We start from the raw sequence: 17,806 nt of genomic DNA, 5'->3' as shown, positions 1-17,806 counted from the left end.
ATTTGTCCAATAGCGTGATTAACTGAGACAGGCAAGGACAAGTTGTAACATGTTCGAGCTTGCCAGTCAGCTGCCAGAGCCGCTAGAGTGAGGTTGTGTTTATCGTGTCTGTCGCGCAACATGGATTTTGAACAACGCATTAACATTAAGTTTTGTTTTAAGTTTCAAAAGAGTGCCAAAGAAGTTCACGAAATGTTAGAATCAGTGTACGGCGATAATGTGGTAACTTTGAAGACTGTGTACAAGTGGTATGACCGATTTAAAACTGGAAACGAGTGTGTTAAAGACGAGCAGCGTGCGGGACGTCCAGTAACCTCAAAAACAGTTGAAAATATGCAAAAAGTGGAAACAATGATTTGTTCAAACAGGCGAATGACTATTCGAGAGCTATCGGAAGACCTTAACATCTCGTACGAATCCGTTCAAAGCATTTTAACTAATGAATTGCAAATGAGACGAGTGAGTGCAAAATTTGTTCCCAGACTTTTGAGTGATGAACAGAAGGAAAATCGTGTGTCAATTTGCACGGAGTTGAAGGGTTGTCTTCATGCAGATCCGGAGTTCATGCCCAAAATTGTAAGTGGAGATGAAATTTGGGTCTATGGCTATGACCCTGAGACCAAAATGCAGAGTTCCCAATGGAAAACCTAAAAATCATCTCCTTGCCCTAAAAAGGCACATCAGTCAAAATTCAACATCATGGCCATGCTCATTGTTTTTTTTCGATAGTGAGGGCATAGTGCGATCAGAGTTCGTTCCAAGGGGAACAACTGTAAACTCTGAATTTTATAAGGGTGTACTGCAACGTTTGCGAAACAACGTACGAAGAAAGCGACCAAAAAATGGACCAATGGCTTCCTTCTTCACAACGACAACGCGCTGTGTCACACCTCGCTTCTCATTCGTGAGTTTTTGGTCGAAAAAAGTGTTCCTGTCTGTCCACATCCGCCATACTCACCGGATTTAGCACCATGCGACTTTTGGCTCTTCCCAAAAATTAAAACTGTGGTTAAAGGAAAACGTTTTGACACCATTGCTGACATTGAGAGGGCCACGACCGAGCAGCTGAAAGCCCTTCCGAAAGACGCCTTCCAGAAATGCCTCCAGTCATGGAGTCAACGTTGGGATAAGTGCATTGCTAGCCAAGGACAGTACTTTGAAGGAGATTAAATCGAATTCTGTGTAACCTTATTACTTTTTTAATAAAAATTTATTCACCATATTTTTTGATCACACCTCATACATTTATATTGTAACCGTGTATGTATTATTTTTGTATTATCCTTATTTTAAAACAAACTGGTGTTATAGAAGTGATTTTTTTATTTTACAATGATTGTTGTAGTATTTCATCAAACTAAGGATAGAAGTACCAAAACCTCTACAATTACCCAACTGAGGCCATCATCAGCTGACGGCGTAGAGCATAAAGATAGAGAATCAAAAATTAGTGATCCAAGAATAATTGCTTCTGCCAGGAAACCTTCCCATAAGTCAGGTATAGTGTAAAATTTTAAGAGTAATATTTATAAAAAAACTTTCGACTGAATGAGATTAATATAAGGAAGCTAGATAGTCCAAAAAACTAAACCCTGTAGAGAGCACTGATCTCTTATATTTTATCCACTGTATATAGATTATATAGTAGAATTCACATGAAGGATACGTTTTGGCAACTGGGTGATATGATTTCACTGTTAGGTAACTATAAACAAATGGCATCGATTTGTATCACTTTGTATTTAATTATTATGTTATTTGGATTTTCCTGAAGCCTGTAATCTTGCTTAATTCCTAGCAAGTGTTAATTCTTCTTGAAATTTTGTGATACTCATGTTTTCACCTTCAACTGTTTTATTATATGTGCACATAGCATTTACTACAGCAATGTTTAATAGCAGGTTTGTTGCAACTTTTCTGTACCATTTTAGACTTTTTCTAATACATCTTAAGTATGAGCTCATCTGATTAGAAATGTCAATGAAAGATTTAATTTTATTGTATTGCACTACAGTTGGCTTTTTTTACCTGTCCTCCTTTACTTAATGTCTCAATCAGCTCAGGCTTGGAAACAGTTGTGAGGAATAATATCTCTTTTTCAACTTTCCATTTCCCGACAATCACTCTGGTATTACTCTGATGAAAACTCATTTCTCCTTTATTTAGATTGGAATGTGTTAACAGCTTTGGGATTGTGCTTTCTGTTTTTCCAAAGCATAGCAATCAAATGGGTTGAATGTTCATTCAAATAGTGACCTAAGCCAACAGATGTGTAAAAATTATCTGTGCATAAAATCCTTCCCTGATTTATTAACGGATCTATAAAATGCATGACACAACCTGTTTTGAAACTGTTTCACCTTGTAGCTTCCTTTCCTTTATACATTTTCAAATTATGTGTATATCCTCCTGAAATACAAAGCTTAAAAACTTTTATGTCATACATATTTCTTTTACCAGGTATATATATTACTTAAATTCTTCTAGGTCTTGCTTAAATTCTACTAGGTATATATATTTGCTTAAAGTCTTCCTTGGAACGGTACCATACTTTATCAATACAAACCTTTTCATCTGATGTTAGGATGGATTGAAATTTTTCATTCATTTTATTGACTGGAGGGGCTACCTTGTGTAACTTATCTGCTTGACGACAGAATAAATTATCTGAGAAGTGTAATGCCTTCAAATGAGTCAAAACATGTTCGAGAAAATGAGCAAGCTGTAACTACTTACAGCTTGATCATAAGCAAGCTGTAAGTAGTTTTCCAGTTAGCAAAAAAGAGCATAATCAGTTACAGTTTCATTGATAATTATTTCTTGTTCCACATACTTATTTGTTTCACACACAATCATATCTAATACTTCATTACCAATAAAGAGGCTGTAAAAATGAAAAGGATTATTGCCATCCCTTTTCTCCGAAGAGTTTGTGGTTAAAGCCTACCATTGCTGTAAATCTTTCAAGTCACCTGAAACATTTTTTCAACCTTTCATTTAGATCAATTTCATCAGCCTGTCTATTTTTATTAGAATCATTACTGTGTAGTACAATATTGTTTACTACTGATTGTGACATACTACAGGGTCATTCACGGGAACCAGATGCTTTTAAAATAATCATAAAAAATTGAATATATACTTTAAAAAAGTTTTATTGGTAATGAAACACTTGTTAAATCAAAGGATTTGTTACTTACTCATGAACAAAAAATTATGTCTGGCAAGTGATGTCCATTTTGGGCAATATATTGTTGTAGCCTTTCACGGTAACTGGCCTCGATTCTTTGCAGCATGTCTACATCAATCTGGGTGATGTGATGACGAATTGCGATCTGCAGGTCCTCCAATGTACGCAGTTTATTGCAGTACACACGCGATTTCAGAAACCCCCACAGAAAAAAATCACAACTACTCAAGTCGGGGGCCAAGGAATGTCACCGAATCTGGAAACGTACCGTCCCGGAAACAAGTTACGGAGAACAGCCATTGTTGCCCTCGCTGTGTGCACTGTAGCTCCATCCTGCTGGAATAACATATTTTGAAAATCGATTCCCCGGTTTCGTAACTCAGGGATGAAAAACGTATTCAACATCGCAATGTAACGATCAGCTGTTACAGTTATGGCAGCATCATTTTCTTCAAAAAAATACGGTCCAATAACACCGAACTTTTCCTATTGCACACCAGACAGTCACCTTTGGGCTATGAAGTGGTCTCTCGTGAAGCTGATGTGGGTTTCTTTCTGCCCAATACTGGCAATTCTGTTTGTTGACGAAGCCATTCAGATGAAAATGGGCTTCGTCACTCATTAACAATAACAAATTTTCATTTTCTTCAAAAATGGTAAGCATTTGTCGACAAAATTGTAATCGCTTTGTGAAATCTTGTTTGTTTAACTGCTGCACGTCGGCTATCTTGTAAGGATGGAAATGCAGGTCTGTATGCAGAATTCGTCTTACCGTACTTGTGCTCATTTGAAATGCTGCTGAATCCTCTGAATAGAGCGGCGTGGGCTTCTGACAATGGCTTCCCTTACTCGTTCGATGTTCTCCAGAGTGCTAGCAGTTCGTCGGGTACCCGGTGGTTTTTTTTTCAATATTGAACCACTTGTTCGAAGGTTGTTTACTCATCGCAATATTGTGTTACGAGAAGGGACACTTGCATTACGATGGATATTAAATTGACGGCAGAAATCTCGCTGGACAGCAACTGCTGTTCCAAACGCTGACACCAAATTGGTACACATCTGAGTTAACATGTTAAAATGATGTTTTGTTCTTAATTATAATTTTTATTGGGATTTATTATTTTAATATTTACTCAACAGTCTTATAAATTTCAAATAATGCTTTACACACATGAATAATTAATAAAATTATAAACTTAAATTTGTAGAAATAACTATTTCACATCCAAAAAAAATAAAATAAAACAAAATACATTTATTTTATTAAATAGAAGTAAATATTTTGTAAACATATTGTAGAAAAATACAGTATTTTTTCAGGTTTAGAAAGAAATTGAGGTATTTCCAACATCAAATTTCAAAACTGGATTTTGAATTCTTTCAAAACAGAAAAATGTAACCTTTTAATAGTATTTTAGTAACAAATTTAAATATGGTATTTCATTTCCAATGGAAAACAAATTAATGTGGGTAATAAAAGTTATAGGCCTAAATATACCTAATTCCTCTTATTTCATATTTTGTTTTGAATAATGTATACATACTTATTAACTCAAAAAACCTACTCTTACATCATCGTCAGCAGAAAAATAATTTTTTTTCTAAAGATGCTTGCACTTAAATTTAAGGATTTAAATTCATGATATTTTCAGGAGAGTAAATGCCTGCATTTTCATTTATGGTGCCATTTTGAAAATCTGTTATAATTGACACTGCAAAATTCTGTTGCAATTCTTCCTTCCTAATAAATAAATCTGAAACCACATTGTTCAAGGTAAAATTCTTTTAATCTTTACTTTTTTCCAATAATGAATAAAGGTCAACACAGTAACCATCAATGAGTACTGTTAAATTCAAGAAATTTTTCAACCATCCAAAAAGCAGTTTATAATTATTTAGCATTAAAGTCGTATTTATTATTTTTGTTAATCTACAATTGTCAGCACTTTGCTCCATTAATGGCTGCATTTAGAGAAATTTAGCTAACAATAAAAATATCTTAAAATAATATTTTATACCCAAAAATGCAATTAAAGCAGAAGTTTCTATTTTAAATAATGAAGTTGGCCAACATATTGGGAAAAAGGCGAAAAAATGGTAGTAATGTATTTTTAATGTAGGTAAAATCTAGGGAAGTTCCCCATTTAAAGTTTCCAATAAAACTTATTTAAAGTTTCTGAGATCCCAGTGGTGACTATCTTGAATTAATCAAATGTGTGTGTGTGTGTGTGTGTGTGTGTATGTATATATGCATGTATGTATATATATATATATATATATATTGCTTGTAAAATACACACAATACAAAAAAATGACCTACACAAAAGTTACTCAGACTGGAGGGGGGACACCTCATGGTGACCTTGGATTTGATCTTGAATTTGACTTTATTTCAATGTTAACACAATTTTTTCAAGTGGAATGACTTATTTTTGACCCCACCAACAAAAACAGCAAAAATATTTACATTGGAATATGTGGTCACACATGACCTTGGAACTTTTTGACTCCACCAATGAAAAACCTTTTTACATTGGGTAATAGATCATTCCATTTGAAAAAATTGTGTTAATATTGAAACAAGGTCACCATGAGATGTCCCCCTCCAATCAGAGTAACCTTTGTTTTTAGGTATTTTTTATATATATAATATAACATGATATATTTTACTTAAAAATATTATTTTTATTAATCTCTTGGGTTAATCAACTATACAAACTTATAAATTAAATTCACTACATTTCAGAATTAACGCTTAGAATTCTCTAAGCTTCCTCAGGGGACAATACACACATCATATAAAATTCTCTTGCATACTAAGAAATTAACTGGTCTACCCATTCTAGATAACAATATTTTATCCCCATCTTTGTTGTAATAGATCTCCCTACTCATACATGACTCATGTTATCTTTAGATAATTATATGTATCTCTTTATATAACCTGATTGCTATTTACAATGCGCATATTTTTCTCGAACATTAAAAACATTACAAACATAATAGATATTTTTCATTGTTTCTATATTCTAGTCTATTTTTGGGGTTTGTAAATTTACTCTCTTTGTAATATCTATTAATAAAAATAATAATTATCCTGAAAATATCATAAATAAAATATTTAAAATTCATAAACATTATAATAATATATTAGCCAACCATCCTAATAAAAATAAAAAGAGTGAGAATTATGTTGCATTACCATGTGTTGCAGATCTATCAGAAAAGATTAAAAAATTGTTGCAAAAGTATTTTGCAATAGCCCATCAAAATTACAACAATCTGAATAGTATGTCTTCTAAATTAAAAATCGCTGATAGAAAAAATCAACAAGCCAACGTAGTATAAGCATTCCGTGTAAAAATTGTAACACTGTGTACATTGGACAAACATCTCAGTACCTTAAAAAAAGCTCAATTCAAATTCATAAGTACCTAGGTGTTTTTTGTCTGATGAGAAGCTGCTGTTTAGCAACCACATTAGGCAAGTAGCGGCGGATGCCGTCTTTGTGATGCACAAGCTTAGGAGGATTGCTTGAAAGGATTACGGGCTGCTGGGCCGTCATTTGTACATGGTCTACCGAGGTGTCTTTGAAAGTATGACCTCTTATGCGGTGTCTGTTTGGGCGCATAGGTTGGAATCGAGTACTTATTCAAAATTTAAAAAGTCCCCAGTGCACTAAGTGCACTTGAAGTGTAATTGTATGCTGGCCTTCGTAGCGCGAGTGGTAGTGTCTCGGTCTTTCACTTGTAGGTCCTGGGTTCAAATCCCAGTCAGGCTTGGCATTTTTCACACACACTACAAAACATTCATCTCATTCTCTGTGGATTGAATTGCTTGACTGCGGACCCGGAGGTAAAACAAACCAGTGTAATTGTATGCACTGGTGTTTTTAAAGCAACCTCCTACGAGGTTACCACTGTATTGAGAAAGGCTCTCTCAATTTATTTACTAGTGAAAGTTTGGATGGCCATGTGGAAATTACGAAGAGGCAGGGAGGCTGAGGTATTTGGGATGCGGTTTCGAGCTGGGCCTGTAGCGGAGCGAAACAATGATCTCAATATACCGGTGCTAAATTTCAAACAGTTGCCCATCTCCCACCTGCGGAGGAGGCCTTATAGCCTTGCGATGGAAGCATGGCAGCAAGAATGGCACGTCACGACTAAGGGAAGGTCCTTGTATAGATTTATACAGGATCTGGTATGCCCACCATCGTTTTTAAGGGCAATGGGAGCCTGAGTGCTCTTCAACCAAGTAAATTTAAACCAATATTTGTTCTGGTTCCACCTAGCAGCTGATGAGCTGTGCGTCTATGGGGAAGTTTAGTCGAACAAATACATGATGCTCAACTCCCCAACTCTTGGGGGGCCAGAACTCAGAGGTCAAGGGGAAAATTGGTCACTCACAAGCGGCGAGTCAATGTTTGGACCGTGTGGGAGTTCCTTGATGCAGTTACTTTGTTCAACTGACATCAGTAGTTTGCCTAGGGAAAAGACTCCTACCATGCTTCTGTGTAGGAAGCTAACTGAGAGATATTGCTGGCTACCAGCCAGATTAAAGCTCGAAGCACTTTAATGGTGGCCAGGTACTTGCTGGCATTCAGTGGCCTAGCCGTGGCAGCAAATTGCTATCTTTGACGAGATAAATTTAATTATTTGTAGTCATATGTTTTAGTAGTTGACGGGGTGCGCCTACCCATTTTAGTGATATATGACATGTAGGTGGTGGGACATGCAAGTGAGTGGTGTATGGTACCACACTTTTTCCGCTCACGCTTTTAAGTTAGCTCTAGGAGCTAGTTAGGACACTGGTCGCTAAACTGTTTCAAGGCTTAGTAGCTGTTTGTGATACAGACGTCAGTCTTATACTTTAGGGCGACCGAATGGGGTGGTGGTGGGTGAAATGCCAAGCAAAAAAAAAAATAAATAAAAAAATAGAATCCCATAAATATAGAAAAAAGGAAGTGACAGTGCTCAGAAAACATACAATAGAATATAAACTCTTGTTCGATATCAACAGCACCAAAGTATTAGACAACAAACAAAATACATAAAAAAGGACCACTCTAGAAATGATATTCATCAAGAAAAATACAAATACTGTCAACAATAGAACACACATAGCTGGATTAAGCAACATATATGTTAATTTAAAAAATCATATTTATATTGTAAATTTAGTTTTAAGGAAAATAATGTTTGTAATTTTTGAAAAAAAATATGTGTATTGTAAAGTTTTCAATACACAGGAAATAGCAATGAGGTTGTATAAAGAGATATATATAATTATCTAAAAATAAGATGAGTCATGTATGAGTAGAGGGATCTATTACAAGGATGGGAATAAAATATTGTTATTTAGGATGGGTAGACCAGTTAATTTCTTAGTATGTAAGAGAATTTTGTATGATATGTTTATGTATGTGCATTGTCATCTGAGGAAGCGTAGAGATTTATAAGTGAATTTAATTTATAAGTTTGTATAGTTGATTGGTTAAACCAAGAGATAATTAAAGATAATATTTTTAAGTGAAATATTTCTTGTTATTATATTTAATTCTATTCAATCAAAAAGTAAAATAAACTTAATTAAATTACAGTTATGTTTTATATATACACTCACACACACACAGTAGGTCTGAAAAGTTCCCGAACTAAATTTCTGTAGTCGATACAAGTAGCACCATCTTTCGGAAAAGTCTTGAGTTATATTTGGTCATGTACGTTGTGATCATATCACCTTGTGCAAGCTGACGATAAGGAACAGAGAAGCGTGATAAAATTTTGTTAGAGTTCAAAAATCTTTTGTGGAAACTTAGTTTATAATACAGCAAGCTTTCCTTTCGGTGATGAAGCCGCATCTTGTACTACAACATACATGTGGTGGAAGCAGTTTAAAAATGGTAGATAATCGTTGGATGATGACAAACGAAGTGGGAGGCCGTCAGCAACTGTTCACGATGAAAATGTTGCAAACGTGCATGCACTCCTGTTCGAACATCATCTTACCCTTGGGGCTATAACAGAAAATCTAAACAACGGTAAAGACACAGTACATACAATTCTAACGGAAAAAATGAACTGCTGAAATGTGTGCTCTCTTTTCGTTCCACACTTCTTGACCGAAGAACAAAAACTGATGCGTCTTTTTTGAGCTGAAGATTTGGTTGAAACTGCCGATACGACCCAAATTTTTTGCAAATAATTGTAACTGGGGATGAAAGCTGGGGCTTTATGTATGATCCACAAACAAAGCATCAATCTGCTGCTTGGTTGAGTTCTGGACCTGATGCATCATGAATTTATCCCAACTAATCAGACTATTAATCCTCAAGTTTGTTTGGAAGTAATGAAAGCTTGATGCATTGCATTCATCAAATCCGGCTCAAGTACCTGGATCTGGGGACTTGGACTCTTATTGCATGACAATTGCCCCAGCACACATGGCAACAGTTTTAACATGTTATTTACACCGCAAATTAAATCATTGTCGTATCCCACCCACCCAATTCACCCGACTTGGCTCCAGGAGAATATTTTCTGTTCCTGAAACTCAAGTTGCAGATGAAAGGCCACTTTTTCGACATTCCGGCCATCCAAAGAGCTTGCATCAGCAGTTGAGAGCAATCCCACAAAGGAATTTCTCCAGAACATTTTTACAGGTTCTTCCGGTGCTGCAAAGAATGGTATAACTAGAGAAGGCTTCTATGTAGAGGGCTGATGCAAGTAAATTTGTTTATCTATAAATCTGTATTTTTATTTAATTTAGTTCAGGAACTTTTCAGAGATACTGTTTATACAGTACTACTCTACTTGTGATATAGTAATGGAAAAAGTTGAAGTAAACATATGTCCTAAAATGCTTGTTTGTGAGTTGGAGCTAGTGAAAGATTTCACTTTGATTTCAGTTACCTTGGTGAAATGAGGTTTTGTACTGAAATTTTTAGGACCTTAATTAAGGGGCAGAATTTCTATATTCTTATGGTTTTGACCTGAAAAATTGAGTAAATAGATCCCAAAACCATATCTTTAGTAGTTTTTGAGAAATCTAGGGTGAAAACCAATAATTTGGTGGTGGAGGGGAATAAGCCCCGTTTTTTATGTTTGATGTATATAACTTTGTAAAATAGGTAATAAGCATATAACATTTTAAACAAATCTTGTAGAGAATTTAATTCTGAACAAAATGCTATAAGTTGAAAAAACAAAGAAAAGTTTTAAAGATTTTAATTTTATTTAGAAACAGTACACTAGGGGGCAAAGTGCATTATACGTACCAGTTTATAACAAATGTTCAAAAATGACCCCACCACTTTCAACATATTTCTTGGCATGCTTTTGTTGCTCTTTTTAGTTCTTCAGGGCTGTCCTTAAGTTAAGCTGCATCCATAATGCAAACAATTAATTCCTTACAAGATTGTATTTTTGTTTTTTATACAATATTTTCATCCATCCTCAAACACAAAAATCTAAAGGTGTTAGATCAGGTTACTTTTAGAGTTGTTGCTTTGTATTTCACCAGTTGAACTACAAGCAAAGCATAAGATAAAACTTGTTTTGTTTTAGTGTTCTCCAAACCATTAAATGCGAAACTTCGATTTGGTTAGAAAGACGTTGTGTACTGATGACGACTGTGCTGAACTGCATAATAATAAAAGCAAGAACACGAGCAAGCGGCCATTTTGAAGGGGGAAACCGCTCATCTGTGAGCAGGACCAAGGAGCCAACTGAGATGTCACCTGGAGATGGACTGCTGCTGCTGAAGATAACTAGATGACCAGGCCTTCCAGAACGACTGTAGACGTTGTTGAATGAGCTGCCATCGAGTGAGTCTAGAGATTGGAAGCTGATGCAGAGAAGGTTCTGGTATCGTAATGGGAGCCTCCCCAATGAGAAAGTGACCTGGTGTGAACGAAAATCGTTCGGGTCCTCTGAGAGTGGTTCGAGCGGCCGAGAGTTGAGTACGGCCTCAATTTGTGTTAAAAGCGTGCTGAGCTCCTCGTACGCGAGCACAACGTACCAGACTGTGCGATCAAGGTGAAACTTCACTGATTTCACGGCTGCTTCCCACTTTCCTCCAAAATGGGGATCACCAGGAGGATTGAACGACCACTGAGTGCCATCATTGAGTAACACAGATGATAGAGCTGCATATTCCAGTATCCCGCGAGAAAATAGCCGTTTTAGTTGTTGATCCGCTCCAACGAAGTTGGTTCCACAATCAGAATATAAAGACTGACAGCAATCTCGACGCGAGATGAACCGCCGGAATGCCGAGATGAACCCGTCGGCGGAGTAGTCATACTAGCTCCAGGTGACCATGCGCACAAAAATGGCCAAACAGCCCTTGAAGGACTTATGTCCGCGACCTTTCCAAGCCTTAATAGAAACTGGATCTGCATAGTCAACTCCTGTGGAGAGAAAGGCACGAGGGGATTCACCCTGCAAACAGGAAGTTGACCCATCAGATGTTGAGCTCTCTGATCCCTGAAGCGAGCACAGAACACACAGTTAGAGATGAAAGAGCGAACCGGCGTGCGGCCACCAAGAATTCAGAAGCGACGACGAAGTTGAGCTAAAGTGAGATGGGTTCCTCCATTGGGAGTCTGAAGATGAGCATCCTGGATAAGCAGATGAGAGAATCGAGCGTGATGAGGCAATATGATGGCATGCTTGGAGTCTTCCCGGATGAGTGCATGCTGGATACGGCCACCAACTCTGAGTATCCCACTCCAATCAACAAACGCGGGTGAGCGGGTTCGATTTTGATAATTTATGGCCTTGAACAAGAAGGTTGAGTTCAGCAGCGAAATGGATGGCTTGAATGGAGCGAACCCAGAAGAGCTGAGCGGCCTCCAGGTCAGCCGGCGTTATTGACGAGAGCAGAGACGAGCCGGGAAGGCACCGGAACTGGGCAAGAGCGCGTTAACAGATTGCCGTAATACGCAAGAGTCGAAAGAGCTCTGATAAGAATATCTGTCTAATAAGTCCCAATCTTGCGGTGACCTAGAGGATGCTAGAGAGATCCCTGAGACCTCCTCGAGAGGTTTAGCTGGATCAAGAGTAACCTCAAGCATAGGCCAATGAGATGAGTCTTGAATGAGCCAAGAAGGGCCGGACCACAAAAGAGTAAACTGAACGAGTTAACTGCTGACAATCCTCTTGATGCGCAGTCTGCGGGATTTTCCTTCCCGGGTATGAGCCGCCATTGAGCAGTGGGCCTGAGCTCCTGAATGAGGGTCCAATCAAATGGACCAAAAAAGTCTAAAAGTCCAGAAAAATTTGGATTTTGGACTTTTCCTTAACTGCAGTAATCCTTATTGAGACCTTTTCAACGATATGTCATAAGTGGTACTTATTTTCATTGGTTACAGAGTTACAGCCAAACAAAATTTTAATTAATGAAATATTTGGATCTTACAAGGGGAAGGCATATCGGTTTAAATCCAACTTTATCTCCTTTTTTAAATTTAAATATATTGATTTATTAACAATTATTAACCTGTGATTGTAAAAACATTTTTACGATGAATAATAATTCAGTAGTAAAAAAATATATATATGAAAAAATATCAGAAGTTATTAATGAAATAAAATTTATGTACTTTTCATTTTAAAAAAATGTATGTAATTTAACAGTCATACAAGGAAGTCATGTGGTGTCCATGTAAGATTTTTTATGATTAATTTACTACATAAACTAAAAACTTGGGCATGGAAATATGGAATAGAAATTTTTCACATTTGAAAAATCGCACGTCTGACTAGGATTTAAGCCCAGGACTTTCCTTATGAAAGACTGAGACACTACCACTCCATTATTGAGGTTGGTAGAATTAACATTTTTATGTTAAATGATAACTCTGGTCAACATAAAATTTGGAACTGAAAAGGGAGTAGGTGTTCTATATAGTATTTATATGCTGAATCTGAATATGCATTCCGAAACAACCCATCATATAACATTCTTATGTTACAACCCCTTAAATTTATTTATTCCATCATTCTTGGAACAAACAATACAAATCAGTTAATACATCTGTATGTTTGCTTATCCACATCTGATTTATATTGTATTGCATGTTGTAGACCTATATTTGATACCATAGAGTTATGTCATTTCATATCAGGCCCAGATATGTCAGTTAATCAAGTAACAAGTAATTCAACATGATAAAATTTTTTTCAGTATGAGTTCAGATCTTTGTATGACGTGCTGTGTTCTTTAGTTGTGGTAGTGGTTTTATCATACACATTGTTTTATTAAATGATGCCTTAAATTTAGTGAAATATTTTTATGACAGAACAACTTTTGCTATTGTGTTATTGAACATCAAGATTTGTTAAGGTGTGTGTGTTATTTGCATTCCATTGTGAAACCACTTTCTGAAGTATTTTAAGTAATTAAATAAATTTATAAATTAAAACTTAATTATTTTTATAATTAAGTATTTTTGTAATACTTCAGTTTACTTTTGTTCATTAAATCATTTTGAATTTTACAGTGAATAAAAATTGGGCTTGTAAAAATTCTCAATATTTTTTTGTTACATTTGCGGAAAATTCATGAAAAGTTAACAAAAACCAGTATCGAATTTGCTGAAAAATACTTACTAACATTATTTTGATTGTCCCTTGGGAGACCGAGATAAATCCTGGGCTCCACATGTAGCATGTATCAAGTCCTACATTAAACTTACCCGGTGGTTAAAAGGAAAAAGAGCCTTTGCCTTTTGGCATACCTATGATTTGGCAAAAGCCTACTAACCATTTTGAAGACTGCTATTTTTGCTTAACAAGTCGTACCGGTTTCAATTCAAACAATAAAAGCAGTATTGCATATCCAATTCATTCAGCTATGAGACTGGTAGTTCATAGTGTTGATTACAGATTTCATTTGCTTCAACTTCTTGGAAAGAGGCTCAGCCGATGAGTCCTCAACTTCAAAAAAATTAATTACATTCCAGAAGAATCAAATATAGAACCTCACCTCATCAAACAAGCAGAACTGAGCGACCTAATTCGTGACTTGTATTTGTTGAAACAATATGCAGAACAACTCCTAGGTTCAGGTCTTAAAGGAATTTATTATATAATGTTACTAAAATTTCAGTATATAGAAATCAAAATGAAAATTTACTGAACTACTTTAGAAGAGTTGGTTTAATTAGTTCCTGCTAGGTGCTAATGTCTGTACTGGATATTGAATATGTTATTCATGATATCAAAAAGAAGCTTAAAGGCAGTGTTGTTGCATAACTCGAATAAGTTCCTTCTGTGCGGTAGCTCATGCTGTAGGAATGAAAGAAACATTTGAAAGTTTGTCAAAAATTTTAAAAGCTATTGAATATGATGAACATTCATGGTGAATTGTTTCTTACCTGAAAGTGATAGGGCTTCTCCTTGGTCTCCAAAGTGGCTTTACAAAATATGTGTTTCTTATGTTTGTGGGATAGTCTGGCTACACATAAACACTGTGCAGTTAAAGACTGTCCAAAAAGAAATCAGTTTACTCCAGGAAAGGAAGATGTCAATATTGCCCTTGTTGAAGCAGATTATATTATTTTACCACCTCAACATCTAAAACTTGGCCTGATAAAATAATTTTGTAAAACCATTAGGTAAAGTTGAAGACTGTCTTAAATATTTAGCTGAGGTTTTTTCACTATTAAGTGAAGCCAAATTAAAAGAGGGAATATTCATTGGGCCACAAATAAGAAAATTAATTAGTGAAAATATTTTTGACAGCTAACTGAATCCTAAAGAACTAGCAGCATGAAAGTCATTCAAAGATGTAATTGGTTTTCTTGGAAACAAAAAAGCTGAAAATGATCATGATCAGCTTATAAATGAACTCTTGGTGAACTACAGAAATTTAGGCTACAGAATATTGTTGAAAATCCATTTTTTACATTATCATTTGGACCTTTCCTTTTAAACTTGGGTGACTTCAGCGACGAACAAAGAGAAAGGTTCCAATCCACCGGCTTGGTGTAGTGGTGAATGCCTCTTCCCAAATCAGCTGATTTGGAAGTCGAAAGTTCCAGCGTTCAAATCCTAGTAAAGGTAGTTATTTTTACACTGATTTATTTGAATATTAGGTCTTGGATACTGGTGTACTTTGATGGTTGGGTTTCAATTAACCACACATCTCAGGACTGGTCGAACTGAGACTGTACAAGACTACACTTCATTTACACTCATACATATCATTCTCATTCATCCTCTGAAGTAATACCTGAATGGTAATTCCTGGAGGCTAAACAGGAAAAAGAAAGGTTCCACCAAGATATATGCATATGAAACAACATTATTAAGACAGATGCGATGAAGCTATGATAAAACGTAAAATGTACAATGAAGATGCCTCACATGAAAATATTATTTGGCAATTGGACAAACAACTCAAAGAAACAGGCAGTCTACTGAATAGTGCAAACAAGTTTGTTGCATAGCCCGAAGAATCAGAGCAGAAGTGTTCTAGACAGTTAGGCATTTCTTAAACAACTGTTGGCAATGTGTTAAAAAGATAGTTTCACTGTGTTCACACTTTATCCATAGGACAAAGTGAAACAATTTGATTTTGCTGTAGACATTCTGGGTAGGTTAAAGCAAGAAGACGATTTTTTCAATAAATGTTTCTGGAAAAGTACAGCATAATGTTTGTATATCGAGGTACTGAACCTCCAAGAGACGAGAGTTATTAGCCCCCTTTTTTTTGCTGAAAAAACAATAATGGAGAACATCTTCCTGGATATATGTTAGTGCAGTGTCCTAAATATCAGAGAATTCCAGTTAGACAGAGCTACTCCACATTTTTCTGCAACTGTGCAGGATTTTCTCAATGAAACATTTCCTCAGTGAAGGGTTGGATGAGAAGAGTCGATATCATGGCCCCCATGGTCCCCAGACCTTACCTCCATGGATTTGGGATTATGTAATAACACTGGTGTATTCCATTCAAATTGAAATCTGGACCATTTAAAAAACAGGATCACTGAAACTGTTTCTTCTATCATGCCAGATGTTCTCCGTCATGTATGGCAAGAGACTGAATATCATTTTCACATCTGCAGGGCAACTAATGGAGCATGTATCAAAATCTACTGAACAGGTAAGAAACTTGAGTGTTTCTCTTTCATTTAACATATGGTTTATCCCTACAATGCTTTGTTCGAAGATATAACCATTTAAAACCCCTTTTATTTTTACAGGCACACTATATATTGAGATTACTTTTTTGTTACAGTTGACTTCAGAATCGCCCAGAAAAGTTTAGATCTTGTGAACTTGAAAAGGAATGATACCAGAGAATCATTGAAGTCAAATAAGTTTGCTGAAGATAATTCTATTAGTGAAAGATTATTCGATTTTACTGAAATTATTGTTGATCTTTCAAAAAATCCATTCAGTAAAGAGTAAGTATACCTTTAACCCTTTCAATCCTACTTTTACAATATTTAGTAAAAAAAATTTTTTGATGTAAATTTCAAATTAATTACTTTTAAATGAGTTTTAAGATACTAAAAATTTATTTTTCGCTACTGGCTGTCAAAATAATTTAATGGATACAATTGTGTACATCAGGTCTCCATAGCAATATTAATTACTGCAGCTTTGACATGTTATTTCATACACTTACTGTAAAGGAATATTAATATTATTTATTATTAAGTGAATTACTATAAAAATATCCAAGTTTATTAGTTAAAATAGTTTTTAAAATATAAAATAATTATTTTATTGATTACACTGATAAACAAAATTTTTATTTCCTAACATGCGATACATGATTTAATCTGTTTTTTGATAATGAAAATAAATATGAACTCTTTCTATCATCTACCATTTTTGAAAAAAAATTTAATTTTAATTAAGGATTTTTTTCATTTTTGAATTTACACTTAGCATTTTAATCTCCTATATTTTATTTTGTTAGCTCATTTTTTATTGTTTAACTTTGTTAACATAATTTGTAAACTATAAATAAACCATGCTAGACAAAGAATTAAATTATATTATGAATTAAGTCACATATTATGACATCATATCTAACACTGAAGAGTGAGCATGAAACAAAACACAGCTCTGAACTAACTTCATTTTCATGTATGGAGTTGTTTCTGTGCTTGCATTGTATTATATCTTTATTTTCTCTCTAAAAATGTGTGATGAATTATTAAAAGAAAGTGGTATTAAGAATTTAGTACAATAAAATTAATTCAGAATTCTCGACTTTAGTGAAGATGACAGTAATTCAATTTATGAATTTGATTATAAATTATGAATGCATTATGATTTGCCAGGAAACAATATAAATTTACCCCTAAAAATGGTAGAAAATGTACCACAGTGTTTACATGCAAAATAAAATAATTCTACCAGGGGAATTTTTTTATAAGGGGGTGTTGATACTAACTTGCTACCATACAATTTTTCACCATTTATAAATTATAGTTTGTTTACTCTCCTATGTTCTGAAATTTAGTACTTTTTTCATTTTTACAGCAGTGGAAATTTGTAATTTCTTTTTTAATTAATATTTGAACAACAGGCATTCTTGTGTGTCAAACTAATGTGTAAAAACATACATTTTTTAAATTAATTTTTATTTATT

At 35.0% G+C, this 17,806-nt stretch overlaps 1 protein-coding gene across 1 annotated transcript in view; it reads left to right on the top strand.

Moving 5' to 3' along the window:
- Nucleotides 1-17,806, top strand: part of asp (microtubule assembly factor abnormal spindle) — a 101,812-nt gene that overhangs the window by 28,632 nt on the left and 55,374 nt on the right. The window contains exons 6-7 of the mRNA XM_075382224.1: nt 1,346-1,498; nt 16,439-16,607. Coding sequence (XP_075238339.1) covers nt 1,346-1,498; nt 16,439-16,607 — 322 coding nt within the window. The remainder of the gene's footprint in view (nt 1-1,345; nt 1,499-16,438; nt 16,608-17,806) is intronic.

The sequence above is a fragment of the Lycorma delicatula genome, chromosome 1 (assembly GCF_047948215.1).
Source record: "Lycorma delicatula isolate Av1 chromosome 1, ASM4794821v1, whole genome shotgun sequence".
NCBI lineage: Eukaryota > Metazoa > Arthropoda > Insecta > Hemiptera > Fulgoridae > Lycorma > Lycorma delicatula.
This window is presented reverse-complemented; position numbering and strand designations above follow the sequence as displayed.